Below are 18842 nucleotides of genomic sequence, written 5' to 3' on the forward strand. Positions count from 1 at the left end.
GCCTATCGCGATTGCGGTTTATCGTATCGCGACATTGCTGCTCGCGTTGGTCGAGATTCAATGACTGTTAGCAGAATAGGGAATCGGTGGGTTCGGGAGGGTAATATGGAACGCCGTGCTGGATCCCAACGGCCTCGTATCACTAGCAGTCGAGATGACAGGCGTCTTATGCGCATGGCTGTAACGGACCGTGCAGCCATATCTCGATCCCAGAGTCAACAGATGGGGAAGTTTGCAAGACAAAAATGCACGAACAGTTCGACGACGTTTGCAGCAGCATGAACTATCCGCTCGGAGACCATGGCTGCGGTTACCCTTGACGCTGCATCACAGACAGGAGCTCCTGCGATGGTGTACTCAACGACGAACATTGGTGCACGAATGGCAAAACGTCATTTTTTCGGATGAATCCAGGTTCTGTTTACAGCATCATGATGGTCGCAACCGTGTTAGGCGACATCGCGGTGAACGCACATTGGAAGCGTGTATTCGTCATCGCCATACTGGCGTATCACCCGGCGTGATGGTATGGGGTGCCATTGGTTACACGTCTTGGTCACCTCTTGTTCGCACTGACGGCACTTTGAGCAGTGGACGTTACATTTCAGCTGTGTTACGACCCGTGTCTCTACCCTTCATTCGATCCCTGCGAAACCCTACATTTCAGCAGGATAATGCACGACCGCATGTACGGGCCTTTCTAGGTACAGAAAATGTTCGACTGCTGCCCTGGTCACCACATTCTCCAGATCTCTCACCAATTGAAAACGGCTGATCAACGGTGGCTGAGCAACTGGCTCGTCACAATACACCAGTAACTACTCTTGATGTACTGTGGTATCGTTTTTAAGCTGCATGGGCAACTGTACCTGTACACGCCACCCAAGCTCTGTTTCACTCAACGCCCAGGCGTATCAAGGGCGTTATTACGGCCATTGGTGGTTGTTCTGGGTACTGATTCCTCAGGATCTATGCACCCAAATTGCGTGAAAATGTAATCACATGTCAGTTCTAGTATAATATACACTCCTGGAAATGGAAAAAAGAACACATTGACACCGGTGTGTCAGACCCACCATACTTGCTCCGGACACTGCGAGAGGGCTGTACAAGCAATGATCACACGCACGGCACAGCGGACACACCAGGAACCGCGGTGTTGGCCGTCGAATGGCGCTAGCTGCGCAGCATTTGTGCACCGCCGCCGTCAGTGTCAGCCAGTTTGCCGTGGCATACGGAGCTCCATCGCAGTCTTTAACACTGGTAGCATGCCGCGACAGCGTGGACGTGAACCGTATGTGCATTTGACGGACTTTGAGCGAGGGCGTATAGTGGGCATGCGGGAGGCCGGGTGGACGTACCGCCGAATTGCTCAACACGTGGGGCGTGAGGTCTCCACAGTACATCGATGTCGTCGCCAGTGGTCGGCGGAAGGTGCACGTGCCCGTCGACCTGGGACCGGACCGCAGCGACGCACGGATGCACGCCAAGACCGTAGGATACTACGCAGTGCCGTAGGGGACCGCACCGCCACTTCCCAGCAAATTAGGGACACTATTGCTCCTGGGGTATCGGCGAGGACCATTCGCAACAGTCTCCGTGAAGCTGGGCTACGGTCCCGCACACCGTTAGGCCGTCTTCCGCTCACGCCCCAACATCGTGCAGCCCGCCTCCAGTGGTGTCGCGACAGGCGTGAATGGAGGGACGAATGGAGACGTGTCGTCTTCAGCGATGAGAGTCGCTTCTGCCTTGGTGCCAATGATGGTCGTATGCGTGTTTGGCGCCGTGCAGGTGAGCGCCACAATCAGGACTGCATACGACCGAGGCACACAGGGCCAACTCCCGGCATCATGGTGTGGGGAGCGATCTCCTACACTGGCCGTACACCACTGGTGATCGTCGAGGGGACACTGAATAGTGCACGGTACATCCAAACCGTCATCGAACCCATCGTTCTACCATTCCTAGACCGGCAAGGGAACTTGCTGTTCCAACAGGACAATGCACGTCCGCATGTATCCCGTGCCACCCAACGTGCTCTAGAAGGTGTAAGTCAACTACCCTGGCCAGCAAGATCTCCGGATCTGTCCCCCATTGAGCATGTTTGGGACTGGATGAAGCGTCGTCTCACGCGGTCTGCACGTCCAGCACGAACGCTGGTCCAACTGAGGCGCCAGGTGGAAATGGCATGGCAAGCCGTTCCACAGGACTACATCCGGCATCTCTTACGATCGTCTCCATGGGAGAATAGCAGCCTGCATTGCTGCGAAAGGTGCATATACACTGTACTAGTGCCGACATTGTGCATGCTCTGTTGCCTGTGTCTACGTGCCTGTGGTTCTGTCAGTGTGATCATGTGATGTATCTGACCCCAGGAATGTGTCAATAAAGTTTCCCCTTCCTGGGACAATGAATTCACGGTGTTCTTATTTCAATTTCCAGGAGTGTATCTGTCCAATGAATACCCGTTTATCATCTACATTTCTTCTTGGTGTAGCAGTTTTAATTGCCAGTAGTGTACATTTACATCCACATAGATACTGCGCAAGCCACAGTACGGTGCGTGGCGGAGGGTACACTGTACCACTACTTGTCAGTTCCTTTACTGTTCCACTAGCAAATAGAGCAAGGGAAAAACGACAGACCATATGCCTCAGTATGAGCCCTAATTTCTCGTATTATATCTTGGTGGTCCTTGCGCGCAATGTATGTTGGCGGCAGTAGAATCGTTCGGTAGTCAGCTTCAATTGCCGATTCTCTAAATTTCCTTAATAATGTTTCTTGAAAAGAACGTCCGTCTTCCCTCCAGGAATTTCCATTTGAGCTCGCGAAGCATCTCCGTAATACTTCCGTGTTGTTCGAACCCACCGATAACAAATAGCAGACCGCCTCTGAATTGCTTCGATGTCTTTCTTTCAATCCGACCTGGTACGATTCCCAAACACTCGAACAATACTCAAGAACAGGTCGCACCAGCGTCCTATTTGCGGTCTCCTCTACAGGTGAAGCACACTCTTCTAAAATTCTCCCAACAAACTGAAGTCGACCATTCGCCTCTACCACACTTCTCGCATGCTCGTTCCACCTCATATTGCTTTCCATCGTTATGCCCAGACATTTAAACGACATGACTGTGTCAAGCAGGACACTAGTATTACTTCATCCGAACATTACAGGTTTGATATTCCTATTCATCCGCATTAACTTACATTTTTCCACATTTAAGGATTAGCTGCTATTCCTCCGCCAACTGGAAATTTTTTCTAAGTCGTCTTGATTTTCCGCTTTCCTTGTATGCGTCATAAATATTCGATATGGCACCTGCTGGAACAACGAACAATTCGGCTCCCTTGGTTACGGGAGTACCCACCATATAAGCACTAACAATTTTCCCGCGTTCGACTTCACTTAGCTCCGAGACAATGCGCTCACAACTAAACAGTACACTGTTCTGACTACGAATGAGACTTGCAACTTATTGAGGACATTGCACGGCAGCCGTTGGTCGTGAAATACAACAGCCCAACCTGCAAGCACGTCTAGCATCAGCATTTATGTTAATGCACGCAGTTCTCGCGGGGTTTCCATATTTTTGTCCAACCGTTGTATATCGAAAATAAGATAGACAGAATTATGGTGATTTGTTGCAAACCACTCAGATACGTACCGGTATCGCGTTCTTCAGCTGTTGACAGCATTTCGACATCGCTGTGGTGGTGCTTCTGGGATGCTTGCTGGCGGGGTGACAACCAGGAGTTGAACATGCCTTCCAGTTGCGTCGCATCGTCACGGACGGAATCCTCCATGTGTCGGAATCTGCAAATGCATGTCAGCATCACTAAATCTGCCAATAACATTTTCATACATAAATAACTTCTACATCTACATCCACGCTCTAAAAAAAAATGCTCGTTCTTTCAATGTACGTTCCACAATTGACCACGGTCCTAGGGTACACATGCCCCACACAAAAGCTGAATACTCGCAAAAGGACGAGTCAGAGATCGCATCATTCAGGTGTTTTAAGAGAGAAGAGGAGCATTTTTCTGACATAGGGATTCAATACGATAATGAAAAGACAATACAACCTCCCAGTCAAAGTTCGCTGGAAGCTTCATCACATCGTCAGACGCTGCTATACATTTCACATACTCCTCTGGTAGTAAATTGTTCCTGACCTGTTCCCATCACCTGTAGCAATGTACCATTTTCGGTCTTACATCATGACTGTAATTACACTGTATTAACGCATGTCAATCGTATATGGAAAAGAGACAGCTACATACGTGATAAGCAAATTGATTTAATGCAAGTTCTCTTTGGAAATGATGATGAGGTCCCATACTCCGAGGAGCTTAGGGGACGATGCAGGAGACCCGCACTGCCGTTCTAGGACAGGTCCTGGCGGAGATGGTTTGCCATTGCCTTCCTCCGACCGTAATGAAGATGAATGATGATGATGAAGACAACACAACAACATCCAGTCATCTCGAGGCAGGAAAAACCCCTGACCCCGGAGGGAATGGAACCGGGGACCCCGTGAGTGGAAAGCGAGAACGCTACCGCAATACCACGAACTGCTCTTTGGAGAAGAGGGCAAGAAATGAGACCATCCAAATCAGTATGAACCTGAGAAGTTTCCAGTAATCTTGCAGACTGATGTCGGATATGGTTTTGGATTTAGTAATGATATCTGCATGGCATGGTCGTTATCGGACTTTCGCCTTTTGTCTATGCAGCTCAGCTTCGTTCAGTGGGAGGCAAGGTAAGCAACGGGTACTTTCGGTCGCCAAACCGTCTCAGAGATCCAACTGGACCAACTTCTTTAAAAGAAAGTCGGCGTTAGTCGGCTTGCCCTCGCTTCTTGCGTCCACAGCGTTAAGTACGAAGGTGGAAGGACACGGAACTAGGCTCCGCCAGCAGCTATATCTGTTTACGTCCAACGTCAGCTGTCGATCTTCGCGTAAGACGCTCAGCATGTGAAAGTCTCTCTAAGCTCCGTAATTAGTTTCTAACGAGGTCACCTCCCCGTACACAATGCGTCGTCTACCTAATACGGCTACAGACGTTATCCGCCATGCCATTTATACAGGGTGTCCCTCAGAAGAGTCGTCACGTGCACTTCTTGTGGTGCTTCGGCACATACTTGCAATTTCGTTTTTGCAAGGTTAAGCTGAAATCAGCCCAAACAAATACTGCTCTCCACGTCTTCCATGCGACACCTAGTGTCGACGGGGTGCGTCGGTTTGTTTTCCGTTACAAACAATATGATTTTAAAAAGCGGAATTCTACGTGCCCATTCTAGTCCAGTCTAGTCCGATATTAGTTTCATCGATATGTATTAACAGGGCAGTAAAAATCGAAGAACAATCCGTACTCCAACAGTGACGGCACCGCCCTGGCCCACGTTGTCTGCTACACCCCAAATCTCCAAATGTCAGACACTCACATCGGCATCAAACATTGTGTATCGATAGTGTATCAGCCAAAAAATCGATTTAGTTCGTGCTGGGTTCTGTCGTTCAGTACAACATGCGTAAATGGTAATTAAAAGTAACACTAGAGCTACGGAGTGTATGAAAAGAGTACCTTTGAGATGTAAATGTGAAGATCTCTGGTAGGTGAGTTGACAGAGCGTATTGTTGTACTAAAGGTCCCGAGTTCGAGACCCACTGACGGCGATTTTTTTAACAGTTTACGCGTGAGATTGTCATATGCGAGAACATTTTTCTGACATGTAAAAGGACGTTTCGGAGTTCGTAGTAATATTCTTTTGGCAGTCTGCTTTCGCTTCGTTAGTTGAAAGTAGCAAACCTATAGCGTACATTTGTATAGGTAGGTGTAGTGTTATCTATACAAATTTACGCTATAGGTTTGCTGCTGCAAAAGAACATGGCAACAAACTCCGAAACGGCTTTCTACATGTCAGAAAAATGTTCTCCCATATACCTATTTCACGCGTAAACTGTTAAAAAATCGCCGTCAGTGGGTTTCTAACTTGGGACCTTTAGTAAAATGATACACTCTGCGAACTCACCTACCAGAGATCACATTCATCTCACAGATAGGCTTTTCATACACTCCGTGTAATTCTAGTGTTACGTTTAATTACCTTTCAAGCTAGTTCGACGACAGTGCACAGCACGAACTAAATCGGTTTTCTGGTTGCTACTTCATCGACACACAACGTTTGGTAACGATCTGAGTATCTGAGATCTGGAGGTTCGGGGGTCAGTCGCTGCTTGCTGCTTATTTTTCGTGCTCTACTCTCCCTGTAAATACATATAGATAAAACGAATACCGCACTAGACCAATACGGGACCGCTGTATCGAATGAGTCGTTAGAAAACTGTAGCGAAATGTAGGAAAACCCGCAGAAGATGGACTCTTGGTGCGGGGAAACCACTGAAAACAGTCATACCCGCTAAGTACCTTGGAATATGCACACGAAGCGATCTGAACTGGAACGACCTCACGAAAATAATCACAGGAGAGGCACATACCAGACTCAATCCTTGGAAGAATCCTCAAAGTATAGTCCACCCACGAAGGAGATAGCTTACAAAACACTCATTCGGCCGATATTTGAATTTTGCCCATTTTTCTGAGACGTTTACGGAGCAGTAATGACACAGCAAAAGGAGGAGATCCAAAGAAGAGCAGCACGTTTTGTCACAATTTCGGTTAGCAGGAGCGGAAGATATTCGCCCAACACAAGTGCCCGGCGCTACAAGAGAGGTTTTATGCATCACTGTGTGGTTAACTGTTAACATAGCTAAAAAGTCAATCAAGATATTGCTACCTTCTAAGTATAGTTCTGGAAAAGATCTCGATAGCAAAATTAAAAGAGATTCGAGCTCACACATACACTTAACATTCGTACCCCCAGCGCAGGTTTCGGGATTGGAACAGAAAAGGAAGGAAGTGTCGATGATAAACTACCCTCCGCCACATAGCATAACGTGGCTTGCGGTGTATAGATGAAGATGTAGACGATGTATGGGTCTTCCCTGGTTTCGCAACAATATCCGAACGACGTGGCTCCTGTGTGTTCATGTTGTGTCATCCAGAAAAATCTGTAAGCAAGGCGCAGGACAGGACGGCGGGCGCTCGGTAACGAAGGCACAGGGGCGACAGAGCCTGGGACAACAAACAGCACCGCCCACAGAAGAGAGCGGCTTTGTTCTGGCGGCTCCGGAAGCGGGACAGCTGCTAGCAGCGACCCTGGGGGACGCCCGCGCACTTCAGCCACGTCACCCACAGTCTGACTGCCTTTACGTCACGACATAACACGCTACGGTGCAGCTTCAAATCCATCGCTCGCTGAAGCCTTACATGGGTAGCCTGATATAGATTGCCATCATCATCATCATCATCATCATCATCACTGAGATGCACTGTCGAATAAGCATTTCCTCTAGACTTTTCCACGTATTAATGTCTTCAGCTATAGCAATCCTTATAGCACCCGCTCATTAAGCAGCCCATACACAATCAAACTTGTTTGTCAAACTCGCTATTATCTACCCACGGGTTTGTCAAACACGTCCGTAAACGTATTAACAATGTCTGTCAATTTAACATCACTTTTGAAGCGGACGCTGTTCGTGTCGTGTAGTATTTTGACACTAATGGCAATCACTACAAATGTAGATAAAGCGTTTCTAAGCTTCACTCTGCCACTGTGTTTAACGAAGAAGAAGAAAACAAGACGCTGCTCCAGGGAATGGTTTATGTTGTTGTTTTTGTTGTTGTGGTCTTCAGTCCAATGACTGGTTTGATGCAACTCTCCATGGAATGGTTGATATACCCACGAAATAATGCTAAAGGAAATATTAAGTAGAACCTGTTGGTTACAGCAACTCTCTGAATAGATGGCTCTGAGCACTATGGGACTCAACTGCTGAGGTCATTAGTCCCCTAGAACTTAGAACTAGTTAAACCTAACTAACCTAAGGACATCACAAACATCCATGCCCGAGGCAGGATTCGAACCTGCGACCATAGCGGTCTTGCGGTTCCAGACTGCAGCGCCTTTAACCGCACGGCCACTACGGCCGGCTCTGAATAGATAGTCTAACTTTTAATGACCGGGTTACTTCGCTATAACAATGAAAAGAACATAAATATACGAAAATATTTTCTCTACTACTTCGTCTTTTAAAAATGGTTCAAATGGCTCTAAGCACTATGGAACTTAACATCTGAGGTCATCAGTCCCCTAGACTTAGAACTACTTAAACCTAACTAACCTAAGGACATCACACACATCCATGCCCGTGGCAGGATTCGAACCTGCGACCGTAGCAGCAGCGCGGTTCCTGACTGGAGCGCCTAGAACCTTTCGGCCACAGCGGCCGGCACTTCGTCTTCTAATGACAGTTCTTCACAATACCACAATGTGAGAACACACACATCGTCCAGGGAAGAAGCGGAGAGCTTCGAATTATTCTGTTGCACTTCCGCTTGTATGTTTTGCGTATAATACTGATTTTCTTCTTAATCTCTTCCTGTGTTACCTATGGCTGGGAAAGACGCAATGCATCTGCCATGCTGGTAAATGACAAAGCTACTTCGTTTTTAATCTTGATGGCACGGCTTCCACAGTTGTGGAAACTCACGATACAGTGAGATAAATTGTAAACAATTCCTTTTCGCTAAGCGTGCCCGGCGAAACATCGACACGTCAGCTCGGTAGGCTGCTAACCGAAGGGGTCGGTTTCGATAGCCCGGCCGAGTCGTAGATTTTCCCCGCTGGGGGATTGGGTGTTCTGTCGTTCTGATCTTCGTACGTCATAACTGACACGAAAATCGTCTACACAAGTCAAATGTTAAAAATCTAGCATATGTACCTTCATACGAGGATACAGCTTGGCCCTAATGAATTTCCTGAATTGTCGAAACACGCTGTCGCATCTTTCACCGTGGTGGGAAAAAAAGATACAAAAACGTCCGCTGTTTTGTCAGATCTACAGTCATTCAAAATTTCTCTGTAACAAGCCATACAGCCTCTATGTTTGACAAACAGGTCAAACAGCACTGTAAAAAGGTCAATTAGTTCACAAACTTAGTAAAGTTTGACATACTGTTCGTGTACGGGGAGCTTTATCTACTATCATGTACCCATACCCTTTACACCAAGTCATTATCTTCTCTGATGCCAGCAAAGGACTTCTTTGCGCTTCTACGATCAATTCGCCTGGTTACAAGCTTTGCTCACTTCCATTTCAACTTCACCAACGGCACAATTTTTAATTATTCATGCTAAAAGGCCTCTCGGTTCGATGGACGACTGTAGTAGCTTTATCGATTGAAATACAATGTTCTCGGTCGATAATGGCAACTTTCTCGGCGTATCCAACCTAGTCTACATAAACTAGCAGACGACAGTGTTCAGTGCTTCTAGTTTCTCACAAACGGAACTATATTATACTGTAGATACAAATACTGGGAAGTGGATGTGTTGATAATAATCACAACGTGAACATACCACATAAACAATATGGCTACAACTATGTCCGCTTAAGTATTTATCTATTTACCGGATAACCTAGGACACGGTCACCGTGTCGCGGTTGCAGTTACCTATCTAAAGGATTGAAGATGCGACAAAGGTTTGATTTTCAATATCTCGTACAGTTATTGCCGAATTAAAAAATTTAATATGCTGTCATAATCTACTCATTACGAGATATAATCTCACGTTAAAAGATTAACACAAGAAGTCAGATATTACGGTTAGAAACTGTGTATGTCTGGAGCCACTGCGCGACAATTACCCAGACTATATTCATCCAACATCGTACAATGAGAGCACTTAGCGACTTCCGACAAACTTGAAACACAATCTCAGATCTTTTCTACCCTTTTCCCACTTAACGCCAAAAATTTAACAGATTAACCCAATTGTAGCGAAATTAGACGTTTAAAGAGTTCGATTCTTTAAAGAATCGGGGTCTTATTTGTTGAAAAGTAAGGTTGGTAGAGAGCGCAAACAAGTGAATATCGGTCCGAAGTTACATGTCATGCGTCATCTTATGACTTCTGTCGAAAAAGTTGCTCTCGTCAGCCGCGTGCCGAGGTCCTTCTCCGTGTGAAAAATTAATAAAAAACCCACTTCAGCCTGAGCCCTGAATGTTTCCTTGTCTCGCTTATTGATCCCCGAAAATTTTCCACTATATCCTAAGCAAGCCTCCAGCGTTTCTCAAAGATTTTCTGAATGAAAATTTGTGTCTCACGAACATACGTCAACACTATAAATATTCACTGATTGCAACTTTCCCTTTCGGACACACCGGAAACTCTGTTTTGAAAACCATATTTACCTAATGCACTTCAGTCTATTATTCCTCATCTATTTCTTTCCTCATCGTCAGGCTTGATTGTCAATTTGCTCTATTTTTGATGTGTTGGTAACGCATCATCGCAGTTCTATTGTAATTGATTTTCAGGCCTGCTTTCAAGCTTTATCTATTGAGCTCTCCATATGATGAAGTTTATCTGGGTGGGCACAAAGAATACACTGTCATATGCAAAACGAATGTGGTTCTAATACATTGACATATTCATTCATTTTTCGCAGTTTAGGACACAAGCCCGCCGCGTCTATATCGGCGCTGACTGACATGGCACGGAAGCTGTCCGTGTCTTGCCAGCTGATCACCTGTTTACCGACCCTACTATTGTGTTTGTGGTTTCACTGATTGTAACGTTTAGTATTAGAATTGTTATCAGTTCACCACATGAATTCATTTGTCGGCAAGTCTGCTGTTTGTGTCAGTAGCGTCAACGAACTTTGTTTATTACTGTAGTGACAGACAGTAAATGGGTCACAAAGAAAAACTTTCTTTTGGCTCATCTGCGCTTTCTCCGGGCCAGAATCGATGTCTTTCCTCCACCCCCCCCCCCCCCTCAAATTCCAATTCTCGTCTCAGTATAGGTCATTCATACTTGACGAAACGGAACTGAACATAAATATATTGCACGATAGCTTTCAAATGGTGACATTCATGCAGGCACTCGAAGGGCCGTACGTGACGTCTACGTCAACGCTTCTCGGGAAGAAAATTTTGACGCTGGAGTTGATGGGGGCTTAGTGTCGTCCTGAATGGTGTGAGAGGAGTTTTGTCGTATACACACACCGTCTGTCCAAAAAGTTCCGACTTATTTTATTCTTGGTTTATAAGTGACGTCAGCGCTGTAATTACGGTGGCAGCTTGAACTAGCAACCGAGCAACCTTAAACAACAGGTGTGCATTTGAGCAGCAATTGTGAGAAGGCAGCGTTGAGCAGCGCACGTGCGGCCGTAATGTGTCAACGTTGTTGTGTCACAAATCGGTAAGTAAGCAACATCTCTAAATCAAGTGTTCAAGACATTCTGCATAATTTTTTGAAGAATAGAAAAGTGGTGCAATGTTTGTTTCGCACTCCTTGACTCCCGAGGAAAAACAGCGACGCGACGACGCCTGCCGCAGCTCGATTGAAATACCAAACGCGGGTAGTTCTTTCCTGAAAAAAGTTATCAATAGGAATCTACCAAAAAACAACGAAGCACAGAAATTTCAGCCGGCCGAAATGGCCGTGCGGTTAAAGACGCTGCAGTGTGGAACCGCAAGACCGCTACGGTCGCAGGTTCGAATCCTGCCTCGGGCATGGATGTTTGCGATGTCCTTAGGTTAGTTAGGTTTAACTAGTTCTAAGTTCTAGGGGACTAATGACCTCAGCAGTTGAGTCCCATAGTGCTCAGAGCCATTTGAACCATTTTGAACAGAAATTTCACATGGAAGCTCAACGCTTTGACAACATAATCGACATTCAAGCCAATGTGAGGTACGAGTTAAACAACATCTCACCAAAGAAGAGACTTTTCTTGCAGTTTCACAAGACAATATGAAGGTTCAGTGCGACGTCTCAATTGTGGGGAGACTGTGCAGAAGACCTGAAGCACTAAAAACCATCATATTTTTTCTCTTTACGGTAGTGATTTGTGTGTGTGTTTTATTAGCCTTTACTTTAGTTTTGCTTCGTTATCGTGACACACTGCAAAAGTTCCATGAGGACCTGATGGTTCAAATGGTTCAAATGGCTCTGAGCACTATGGGACTCAACATCTTAGGTCATAAGTCCCCTAGAACTTAGAACTACTTAAACCTAACTAACCTAAGGACATCACACACATCCATGCCCGAGGCAGGATTCGAACCTGCGACCGTAGCGGTCCCGCGGTTCCAGACTGCAGCGCCAGAACCGCGCGGCCACTTCGGCCGGCCTGCAGTCCCGCGGTTCCGGACTGCAGCGCCAGAACCGCTAGACCACCGCGGCCGGCCATGAGGACCTGAATATGTTCACGAGTATATATCCACATTGTGCACAACTAAAAACATACGAGGCGTATTCCGAAAGTAAGGTTCGATCGGTCGCGAAATGGAAACCACAATTAAAATCAAAAGTGTTTTACTTGCAATAGTTTGCCACACCTTCCAGCAACGTCTCTACATAGTCGCCGCTTTCCAATACCCTCGTCATAGAAGGCAGCTGCCTGCAATTTTCGTTGATTCTCTGCGCTGATCTGCAGTTCGTTGTCTGTGCCAAATCGCTGACTTCATAGCCAGCGGTTCATGTCAGCAAAGATGAAAATCTGAGGGAACATGGTCCGGGCTGGCATGGAGGGCGATCAAACACTTCCCATCGGAAACGCTGCAGGGGCGTCCTCATTGGCGGGAGACACTGTTTTCTAGGCATCTTTACGTGCTCACTGTGCGCTCAGAACTGAAAAGACAGACGTGACGCGACCAATGGGAGATACCAGAGACACTGTCGAACACCCTTACGCAAAGCTTTATCGGATTTTCACTGTGGTTTCCATTTCGCGACCGATCGGACCTTACTCTCGAAATACGCTTCGTAAACAGATTAATCAGTTTTCGTTAAAAAGACTTTAACTGTGAAAAAGTCAGCTTTATTGAAGGAGAAAAATATACGTGTGGCGTTATTTGGTAACTGGAAAAACACCGCAATGGATAATATAAAAAGGCTGTATGATTTGCCTTGTTTGGTGTGTTTGTATGTGATATTTTCATGCATGTAAATGTAGATGTTTCCTATTCTTTCACTTGTCAGCGGTGCGGAAAATTTACCCTACAACCATTTTCAAAACCATTTGTGGTGCATTTTGCTTTCGTATTAATAAATATCATTGGTAGTTCTTTTATTCTGATACTGTATTCTGACTTTTTGTATACATGGGTGTACCCAGCGAGGGGCAGGCGGGGGGCAGCTGCCGCCCCCCCCCCCCCACCCCCCTAGAAGACATTCGAACTCGTTCGCGCAGATCCGGGAGTAATTTTTTCGTCTTCGGCACGTTACTGTCGGCAGGGAAGTTTATAGAAATAATAAATTTAGCGATAAGCGATCCGCTCTGCTATTCGCAGGCATGTTGCGTCGCCAAGGAACAGCGTATTCACTTGTAGGCAGTAAGGGATTACGCCTATGTGAAGTTTCTAACGAACAACATCGTTTCTCCTACCATATTTAAATGTAAAATGCTTTACTGCTCCTAAACTATTAATTTTTTAGTTAAAGCTGGCGCTAACTGTAGATTAATAGCAGTTGACGTGCAGGTTATGACAAGCAGTAGATGGCGAGACATTTAGTGCAAGTGATTTATAAAATAATTTTTAGAACGTTCCACAAAACTGGTCATCACCGAAAAAACTACCGGGCACTTCAGTAAAAGCCCCATTAGGGCTGCCTGAAGCCCTTGCTCACTTGCATAATTTAATGAGTCCATTTTCTGGATTGTTACTAAGTGACGAAGAAAGATTATTTACCAAGAAATTATCGGCGGCTAGAGTGCTAGTGGAACGCACGTTCGAATTTTTGACGAGCAAGTTGCATATTCTCCAAAAGAAAAAAAAACTCCTTTTAGAACACGAAGACATTGTTATTCAGTACATCTCCTTCTTTCACAACATATTAATCGATAAAGGTAGACCCAAAATCTCCCTTCAGTTTAGACTAGTATGACCTGCCCCCCCCCCTCTCCCCCCTAGATCAGATCCTGGGTACGCCCTTGTTTGTATAGCATACGGTATCTAATAATCTCACTCTCGCTGTTCAGTACTGGGTTAAGCACAGTGCTGGCGTCCTGTGTAGTATGAACACACCTATATTTGACAATGACGTCACCAGTTCCGTTCCGGTGTCGTCCTGTGTGATTCGCTTTTAAACTAGAGCTTAGTCTCCATCGATCTGTATGTCGCCAGGACGTCGAAGATCGGCGGAACTCACGAGCTGCTGGGATATCCCAGACGCAGAGCACGCTCATCTGACATGCGCCTCGCCTCCGCCCTTGGACGGGTTTCCGCCCTGGCAGGACACCAACGTCCAACGCACAATGGAACACGTCACGCTCCAACAGCGCCCACCTAACTTGCGAGGAGACTCCGAATTTGGGCGTTTTCTTCGGGCCAGTTACTAATTTCGATTAAATAGTGAGAAGAGGAACCTAAGAAAGCACCTGACTTCCAGAAAAGCAACTAATAACCAATGCGATATAAGTAATAATCCAATGATTTTGCTAGCTACTGAAACAATGACGAATTGAGATATAGGCCAGTGCCACACTTAACAATAACTCACCCACTCTCCCTGCCTCATCATCTATATACCGTTACGTAGTCTGCAAACCACTGAGAATTAATTTACTCAAGTCAGAAACTGTACAAAACTCTACATTGCACAACTGCACATTGTCATGGGATACTGCTAAAAAAAACAACATACGTTATTTACAATTTAAGTAGCTTACACAATGGTACAAAAGACGAGAAAACTAAATTATCTTCGTCTAGAATTGGGCAACGACAGCTGCACTGCCTCCCGTCCTAATCAGTTCTTCATCACTGCATGACTGAGGGCAGCATAAACAGGAGCACAAGTGGTCCATTGTCTTGTTCTCTCCCGCAGTCACATTATGCTGGGTATTCGTAATATTAACAGTTGACAAAATTTTCCTAGGCTAAATAAACACCTGAACTTGACCTTTTCAATGAGCTTACACTCGACAGGCTTCATTCACATTTCAAATTGGCGACATCTAGCTGATCACAATTATTCTCCGCTAGCACGTGGAACATAGTCGGTAAAGAACCTGAATCGAGGAAACTTCCTCTATATTACAACGCCTATCTTAGTGAATTCCGTGACAGAGTGTTTAGCATTGTACCACAAGGGTTTCTTTCCGTCACACAAACTTTTGACCGTTCGTGCTGCCCTACTTCAGTAATCTTTGTTAGTCCTATTTGGTTTGGGTTCAGCAGATCTGAGCAACATTCCGCTATGGGACGCTTAAAAGCTTTGTAAGCAGTGTTTTGATATTTGCCAACACGTATACCTATGCTTTGACCCTCATTAAAAGAAAACAAACATACACTACAAATGAACGTAAAGTGCATATAACCACCACAACACAAAGGAAAGACGACAAAGAAGGACTCAGTGCTGTATTTGGTAACATGATAGACATTAAGCAAACTGCCAATATACGTAAAAAAAAAAGTGGAAACGAGATGTCTATGTACCTAAAAGATCCTGCAACTATGTACAATAAGTCATTCTAAGCTGTACAGGATAACCATATCAGTTCTGTAGCGCAGATATGTGATCTAAGGATCATGCAGAACCGTAAATTAAATCAACGAAATGTTAAAACCACGAGTAACTTTTGTGCCTTGCAATAATAAGAGGCTAAAGCAAACAACAGCGGTAAAGAAATACTTTTAAAACTATTCTGTCATCTATGTAGAGTACACCTATCGTAAGAAACAAAACGTGTATTACAGGCACTGAAAATCCTTCAAAATGTATGAAACGAAATATGTATGGCAGGCAAACAAACAGTTGATACAATAAGAAGATACTTCGGTTGCGCTCAATACTTCTGGTCCAACGAGATTATAGTTTGGGTCTTTAATACCTCGGAGAAGAAATTTAATTGATTTTAATCAAACACACTGTAATGAAATGAATGGGGGCATTGCACATGAAAGCAATAAAAATGCAATGAATTAATTGATATCAGTGAAAACTATTCACAAATTCTGGAGCTGGAAAGCACTGAATATATGTCAGCCGCGAGGGGTAGCCTGGCAGTCCGAGGCGCCTTGCCACGGTTCGCGCGGCTGCCCCAGTCGGAGGTTCGAGTCCTCCCTCGAGCAGGGGTGAGTGTGTTGTCCTTGGCGTAATTTAGTTTAAGTTAGATTAAGTAATGTGTAAGACTAGGGGCCTATGACCGCAGCAGTTTGGTCCCATAGGAACTTACCACTACCACGCCGTGTCAAATGAAACTTTGTGCCATGCCGAGACACGAACCCGCATTTCCTGCTTTTCGCGAGCTGTACTCTTGACCATGTATGCTATCTAAATACGCCTCCAGCCCGCATTCAGACATTCATCACTGGTGTTTCCTTCCGAACATTAAAAGAGATTTCTCCCGCTTTTCTACAAGGTATTTCCGCAAACGCATTAAAAAAAGAAAAGAAGGATGTCAGAGTTTAACATCGCAACGACGACGAGATTAACAGAGGCGGTGGTGCACACCCTTCGGTTGGAGACGGATCGAGAGAAAAATAGGTCGTAACGTTTTCTAAGGAAACATCACAGTATTCATCCTAAGTAATTTGGAAAAAAAGACTATAAATTTGGATGGCCAGAAGGGGTTCTGAAGATGTTCCTGCCAACACTTAACCTATGTGCCATCTAACTCTGTTTAAAAAGCGAATACGCCGCAAAGATTTTGCTTTGTATGATTCAGGAATGCTTTGCTTTTGGAGATTATTTTTAACGTTAACAAACAGTCTCGTCATTTAGCATCAAAAATCAAAAGATAGGAATTTAGCACATTGCTCACATAAGTGAATTAGAATATCGGAGGAGGAAGAATATAGGTGATGAACGAATGAAAAACAAATGTGGCCAAACGTGTATAATTTGTAGAAGTAACTTCATTTACGATCAATGAATTATTTTCAGGCCTAGATGTAGATGTAGACCGCTGCTGTAAGGATGCTTGTGTACAGGCTTCTTTACATTTCAGGCACGATCTGTATTACGTTAGCAAAATTATAGCTACATTAGTATTCCGACATATGGCATCGTCATAAAACGATAGAGCGCCGTATGTACGTGTTCGACTACTTCCCAAGCGAGGAAGAAACACAAATTTCGTATAAATATCGAAATGTCTGAGTCCTGAAATAGACCGACAGCAAATTTGAAACGTAACGCTGGTGGTTCATTTATTTTTTATTTATTTTATTTACTTTTTGTACCAGAGAAGCCGCGCGATCGCTATCGGCCACAAAACGAAATGAAGTTCTACACCCAGCCTTAGGACACTAGAAAACATTCCTCACGCGCTAGTTGCCACAAATTTGTGATAAATCACAAAAACAACAAGAAAACCATGACTGTAAATCATACGATAGTTGAATGTGCTCTTAGTATTGCCGCGTAATGAGAACGTGCTATCTACACAGTTACTAAAAAAATTATGTTTTTACATCATATCTAATGAAACTTTGTTATTTAATATCTTATCCGTCCAGGAAAAGCAGACGAAACTCAGTACACGTGGTGCTTTCTATTGCTCCAAATCAAAAATACTATTCCCGCGATATTACATCTTTGCAGGAAAATCCAGTATTTTGTATGTTATGTTCTCCAGTGAGATTTGAAAAGCTGATTTCTCTGATTTCATGTGATTAAGATCAGTTTTTAAAACTGATTGTTGACTTTTTAGTTTATCATCATTGTACATATTAAGTTACTGGATTTCTGGGTCCAATAAAAAAAATACAACTTAAAAGTTAACGAGTACTCTTAGAGCAATGTTTGTAGCTCTTTCGAAGTGGCAAACTTGGTGGCACGTAACGTCATATCAGCATACAAAGAAAGGAAGATCCCAAACAGCAAAAAGAACACAATAATACGGCAACTTCATCAAAAGTAGCAGTGTTGACAATAAGCAGTCCTGCCAGCAACAAGAATGAATGCCTCGGCGTCAAACAGTCCACGGTAAAAGTCAATACTTTTACAATATTTGATTTAAACAAGGCCAATGTATACAGATTTTTGTGCAACGAATGCGGTAGAGTACTCGAGGGAGATTAATTTACTTACTGTTTTATTATATTTAAAGCTGCAATAATAATTTTCAGTGACAGATGTACGTGCTAAAATAAGAATTTCATACTGCCGACACTATTCTGTTCGCCTCGGCAAAGACAGACGTGACAGTAGTACATATTTTACAAAAAGGCCACACCGAAAGGTAATACAACTCAATGCATTCCTCCAGTGGGTAGGCCACTGGTGATACGAAGTGCTTAGTTAGAGCATGTGGTTAACAGTGTACCAACACATTTGATAGGGTTTTTTTGTATTGGCAGCTCAGAAATACTTGAGGCTTGGAAGCAAACCTCGTCACCCGAATGAAAACGTAGCTCGTCTTTCGAAAAGGGATCCACCTACTTTGTGACGACCATGTTAATTGAAGTTGGGAAGTTCATTACTTCTATAGAGTTGCACCATTACCGTATGTTGGGTCATTGCTTCACAGGTTAGCATGTTTTTACCATATCTTACATGATAGGAAAACTTTGGCTAATCTGTTTTGTACGTGTCATCTATTTAATGATGACCTGACGCATGTACGTAATTTATATTCGTCATCTGTGACCATGGCGTCCGTAGTTGCTATCTAGTTATTAAAGGTGTTTCAAATTCGTCTTTACAGCCAGTAAAAATTCCTATTTATTCTACCATATAAGTTTCGTTTTATT

At 44.5% G+C, this 18842-nt stretch overlaps 1 protein-coding gene across 1 annotated transcript in view; it reads right to left on the minus strand.

Moving 5' to 3' along the window:
• LOC124802757 (transforming growth factor-beta-induced protein ig-h3-like) overlaps nucleotides 1–18842 on the minus strand; it is a 126810-nt gene that overhangs the window by 79888 nt on the left and 28080 nt on the right. The window contains exon 2 of the mRNA XM_047263748.1: nucleotides 3668–3816. Within this exon, the coding sequence (XP_047119704.1) occupies nucleotides 3668–3816 (149 nt within the window). The remainder of the gene's footprint in view (nucleotides 1–3667; nucleotides 3817–18842) is intronic.

The sequence above is a fragment of the Schistocerca piceifrons genome, chromosome 6 (assembly GCF_021461385.2).
Source record: "Schistocerca piceifrons isolate TAMUIC-IGC-003096 chromosome 6, iqSchPice1.1, whole genome shotgun sequence".
NCBI classification, from domain to species: domain Eukaryota; kingdom Metazoa; phylum Arthropoda; class Insecta; order Orthoptera; family Acrididae; genus Schistocerca; species Schistocerca piceifrons.